Below are 5,657 nucleotides of genomic sequence, written 5' to 3' on the forward strand. Positions count from 1 at the left end.
TTTGTTAAATTCCCCCCATTATTTTTAAAGTAAACGTCCACTCTAGAACCATTTTGTTTTCTTTCATTTAAATCGGTCCAAAGTTCTGTGCTCAATCATTTGATATTATATCTTTATAGAATTCAGAGATCCGTTTTCCTTTTTCACAGCTACAATTCTCCTTAGGCCTCATGCACACGACCGTATTTTTTCCCACCCGTAAATACGGATCCGGTGTCACACGTATTCGACCCGTTTTGCACCAGTATTAACAGACCCGTGCCCGTAAATATGGGTCCGGTGTCACCCGTATTCCACCCGTATTTACGGGCACGTTTTTGGCTGCAAAATAGCACTGCACTAATTGGCAGCCCTTATCTCTATCAGTGCAGGATAGAGAGAAGGGACAGCCTTTTCTGTAATAAAAGTTAAAGAAATTCATACTTACCCGGCCGTTGTCTTGGTGACGCGTCCCTCTCTTCACATCCAGCCCGACCTCCCTAGATGACGCGGCAGTCCATGTGACCGTTGCAGCCTGTGATTGACCTGTGATTGGCTGCAGCCTGTGATTCGCCTGTGATTGGCTGCAGCGGTCACATGGGCTGAAATGTCATCCAGGGATGTCGGGCCCGATGTCGAGAGGGACGCGTCACCAAGGACTGGAGGAAGCAGGAAGTTCTCGGTAAGTATGAACGTCTTTTTTTTTTTTTTTTTACCGGTTGCTCTATATTCTGATCGGAATTCACTGTCCAGGGTGCTGAAAGAGTTACTGCCGATCAGTTAACTCTTTCAGCACCCTGGACAGTGACTATTTACTGACGTCGCCTAGCAACGCTGCCATAATGACGGGTGCACACATGTAGCCACCCGTCATTACGGGAGCTCCATAGACTTCTATGGGCTGTTCGTGCCGTTCTTACGGCCTGAAATAGGACATGTTCTATCTTTTTCAACGGCACGGGCACCTTCCCGTAAGAAAACGGGAAGGTACCCGTGGCCAATAGAAGTCTATATAACGGGAGTTTTTACGGTCGTGTGCATGAGGCCTTAAAGTGGTTTTTCCAGAATCATAAATTATCATCTATTTACAGGATTGGTAATTTTATTTTTTTTTAAATTATTTTGTTGACAATTATATTGTGTACTAGACTCTAAATAGGCAAATTAACAGGATTCCTAAAACATCTCTAAGTAAATTAAATCATAAAGCAAAACCCTCGTGGATTATTATATTGTTTTGCTTTAAAGCTTGTAAGTTTCTACTCGTGAATCAAGGTCTGTAAAATATATAGAGTAGAAACCTCCCCACACCCCAAGTCAAGGACACAAACAGTTAAATGCTTTATGCTTCACTTTATTACACTATTTATATAAAGCAGATACAAAACAGAACAACAGTGAGAAAGCAACCGATCCCAAGATTTCAGACTCCCATGATGTCCCAGATGATCAGACTCGGTCTCGGCAATATTATCTAGGACCAGTCCAAGGCAAAGTCCCAAGAAGAACCGAACAATTATTTTTATGCTATTCTATATTGCACTAAGGAACTTCTTTTTGTTATTATACATATATATTTTTATACTTAACATATAAACTAATGACATGTAGACTTTGTAATATTCAACCTACTTCTCCTTGTGAGCTGCAATGAATATGACGGCCTTATAGTCAATAAGGTCACTCACAGCCGTTCTCTTCTTGACCTTACAGTAATCAATGATAAAACCTTCTCCAACTAGAACTTTCCTAACAAAATCCTCATTATATGAGAAAGCATGGAACTTGTCTTTTCCAACTGTAAAATATGTTTTATCTAAACCACCCATTATTATAATGTGTCCTCCAGGTTTTATCAACCTAGAGAACTTCCTCAGATGTCTGATGTAATCATCTTGATCTTTGCTAATATAATCCAGGAGCCAAGCACTGATAACACAATCGGCTGGTGGTAAGACCAGCGGCTCTGTCATATTCTCTTTCTCCAGGTCGTATTTCACAATATGTTGAATGGCTGATCTCAGTTTTGCTTCCTGGTCCTGACACTGATCACTGGAAAACAAAAAAGACAAGGAAAGTGATTGTCTCACAGTCAACATCATCATGGTGGCTCAGGACTTAGCACTGGACTATTGACTTGCAATACTAGAGGTAAAGCTTGAAATAATGCAAAACTATTACACCAAGTGTCAGGCTTATACTGTGTCTTTCCAGCTTTAACTTGTATAATACTGCCCCCTATGGATAAGAATATTGAACTGAGAGGGTAATAAATTTACATCTGACGAGTATTAACAGAATAAACATTTTCTGGGATATTTGCCCCATCTGCCTTTATATCTGTTGTATAAGGAGCAACAATCACAATGACAGTGTTTTTCTCTTGATATTTGGACAAATACGTCACCTGTTTTCTTCTTTCTCTTGTAGAAGTGTTGATGTGTGACCCCAATAAAATGCTCCCGTACGGTCGTCCACCCATCTCTTCAGCTCCATGATGCATCTGTTATTGACCTTCAGCACGATGATGTTTTCAAAAAACTCACAGGCTGAATATAGATGATGAACAATGGAACCAATACTGAGGTCAATCAAGATGTCTCCATTAATATGACCTGCAGAAAAAATGTGATTACTGAAACATCAGATATGTTAAATCTTCATAAATTGTGTGGATAAACAATTACATATGTCTATATTATTTCTAGTAAACTATGTAAATAGTTATATGTTTATGTACATTGTGTTTCCAATACCTCAAAATAAAAAATAAAAATAATAAAACATTATTGTTCTCAATTGTTCTATGGGGCTAGATTTGGTGTTATTAATCTAATACATCTCATAAGAACATGACGAGCGGTTATAAAGTTATAATTCAGTATGTCAACTACACCAATGTTTTTTTAGAAGGTGAGGACTGATATAGTTTTAAAGAACAGATGCTCACCTGATGGGGTGGTGTATAGGTCACTATATATGTCCTCAATAACCAGGGTGCAGCTGCTTACATATTGTGGCTGCAACTCATGTATCCATGTATGCTGGTTTGCATATTCTAAAGCACCACACTGGACACACAGAAACCATATAATGTGTCCTAAAAGAAGCTATAGGTTCGGGTCTTCAACAAAACCATAAATGCAGGCTCAGATGTCCTAGGAGTGGACATTAGTGTCTTGAAAACATTTCAGAGAAAATTAAATCAACTTTTTAAGGATTTTTGAGCTTCATTTTGGTTCTTTCAGTTTCATTAAAGATCCACAGATCTACAGCTTCACTTAGGACACCTGTGATTTCTGATTTCCAGACCCTTTACTTGCTATACTACATAGCTGTTCCCTCTGTTAGCACTTTTCCAAATAAAATTCTTGATCTAACCTATGATGACTATTTTCCCCTTTTAGTATTTGTGTTCTTGTGATGTGACTGGACCTGACCCTGTGCAGAATCTACCAATCAACAAGTCTGCCGAGCTGTCATTCATGTTCAGTGTGATGTGACAAAGAAAGTGATATCTCCATCTCAATATAACAAATCCTCTAGATATGAGGATGATGACAACATATTATTATTTCTGCTATTCGTTATAAACTGAGCAGAAAATGATTGGTGGTGCATATGTTGTTTTTTTTAAGTATGGATATCTGTCATGTATCATAGAACTGTAGATTCTAGAGAACGGGATTGAGTTTATAAAAAATAATAATTGGAACAAATCAGAAGAAATCAGAAAATAATGGCAGCACAAAATGATAAACCACAAATTGTCTGATAACAGCAGATTTAGGTAATTGCACCCACAATTGGAATTTTGGGGATGCCCTTCATAATCCGCCAAAATGTTTTCCAGGGTTCTCGAAGTTAGAGAAGAAAAAACAGTGACTACTAAACCCTGAAACCCGATATTCTTCAACATATACAATGTCCGGTACTTCGCTCGACTACCTGTGATTTTCCAGAAGCTAAGACTGCGGCAGTATTTCGCCCCCTCTGATCCCCCACACCCCAAAAAAAAGTTTGTTCAATTTGTAATCAGTTGTTCACAATTGTTTAAAACCAATTAAAAATAGAATAATATACATATCAATGTATCTTAGGAGTAATAAAATCAGGATACATACCCACTGCGAAAACATGTCTGAGATTTTCAATGATAAATTTCAAGGTATCATCTCCAAAGACCATGTCAGATTTATCTGAATAGTAATGCTCAAGATATTGTCTGGAATCAAAGTCATGTACATGATAGAGCTTATGGGGACTGGAATCCATCATCTACTCTTGTATCACAGACGGGGTGACAACCTCTAGACCGGGGCACAAGGTCTTTATATAATCACCAGGATTCAATTTAGAAAGTGTGTTACTGAGAATAACTTATCACATGATGACTTATTACCTTCATGAGCCGGTCATGGGAACCTGTGTTATAATAAATTCACATAGAGAATTAATGATATTTAAAGAAAAAAAAACTATTTTATTGTTAAAGAAACAATGAGACAAAAACAAAATAAAATATAAAATTGTCTCTTTGTCCGTCCCCTAACAAGCTGAGAGGATGGAGTCTCCTTATCTATATTGTCATGCTACTGCATAGTAGTGCTATACTCACAGTTCTGTATTGGTGCAGTCTGGTAATGGGTTATGGGCAGTATGGCTGGGTACTCTGTGTGGTCTACTTGGAATCTTGGTAGCTTGGTGCTACTTGTAGTCTGGGTGCAGATGGTGTGGCTGGGTGGCTAACTGACCGCCACACACCCTAATGGGTATTGTCTTTGATGGGTCAAATCTGCAGACCTCCTGCTGGATGCTTGAACATGGAGGCAACATGATTATTGCACAACTCAATATATTTAGTGCATTTTAAAATTATAAAACAATAACACTTATAACAGTTAACAAACATTTAACATAGAACTCTTTGTATTCTTTAAAGTATTTATATTAAATACGCCCTCCTGGATACATGATGCACCTTTATACTGAAGACTGAGAAATTCTAATTTTATAAACCTCTTAAGTGTACAAAAGCAATATAAAACCCTGCGCTCTGAAACAAAGAAAAAATATGAAAAAATTAAATCAAAAAACAAAAATATAAATAAAAAAATAAAAATTAAATTAAAAATAAATACCAGATTTCAATGTATATTATAACATAAATTATATATATCAATAATATCCACTACAACAGTATAAAAAACAGCATGTTCAACATGATTTGAAAGTTACATGGTTGATAAGGTTGAAAAAAGATACAGGTCCATCAAATCCAACCTATAATCCTACCGTGTTAATCCAGAGGAAGGCAATATCACTAAAGCAAAAGTGGAAAATAAAATATAATTTTTAATCAAGGTCTCAAATGCCTCATTAGGGGAAATATTCCTCCCTGACTCCAAATATGGAAATCAAGAATTATTCCCTGTATCAACATCCCATCTCCTGAATCTAGTACTCATAACTAGAGATGAGCGAAATTATGAAAAGTTCGGTTTGGCTGGTTCGCCGAATTTCTTGAAAAAGTTTGATTCGGACCGAACTAGTTCGGACCAAACCTGTAATTCAAGAAAGCCCATAAAAATCGTGTATGGAGCTCCCGTAATGACGGGTGGCTACATGTGGGCACCCGGCATTACGGCAGCGTTGCTAGGCGACGTCAGTAAATAGTC

General features: G+C 37.5%; 1 protein-coding gene across 1 annotated transcript; it reads right to left on the minus strand.

Moving 5' to 3' along the window:
• Positions 1-1,607: 1,607 nt before the first annotated feature.
• Positions 1,608-4,269, minus strand: LOC142662476 (nicotinamide N-methyltransferase-like). Its single transcript, XM_075840683.1, has 3 exons — positions 4,104-4,269; positions 2,387-2,594; positions 1,608-2,031 (listed from the first exon to the last, which is right to left on the minus strand). Exons 1-3 carry the CDS (start codon positions 4,255-4,257, stop codon positions 1,608-1,610), a joined length of 786 nt encoding a protein of 261 aa, XP_075696798.1. The 5' UTR covers positions 4,258-4,269.
• Positions 4,270-5,657: the final 1,388 nt, after the last annotated feature.

The sequence above is a fragment of the Rhinoderma darwinii genome, chromosome 10 (assembly GCF_050947455.1).
Source record: "Rhinoderma darwinii isolate aRhiDar2 chromosome 10, aRhiDar2.hap1, whole genome shotgun sequence".
In the NCBI taxonomy this organism is placed as follows: domain Eukaryota; kingdom Metazoa; phylum Chordata; class Amphibia; order Anura; family Rhinodermatidae; genus Rhinoderma; species Rhinoderma darwinii.

What these genes read in the sequence shown, in the direction of transcription:
- LOC142662476 (XM_075840683.1), bottom strand. Translation starts at nt 4,257, where the DNA reads ATGATGGATTCCAGTCCCCATAAGCTCTATCATGTACATGACTTTGAT. An exon ending in CAGACATGTTTTCGCAGTGG is followed by an intron (nt 2,595 to 4,103) that starts GTATGTATCCTG and finishes TTTTTTCTGCAG; the next exon opens with GTCATATTAATGGAGACATC. An exon ending in CAAGAGAAAGAAGAAAACAG is followed by an intron (nt 2,032 to 2,386) that starts GTGACGTATTTG and finishes TTTGTTTTCCAG; the next exon opens with TGATCAGTGTCAGGACCAGG.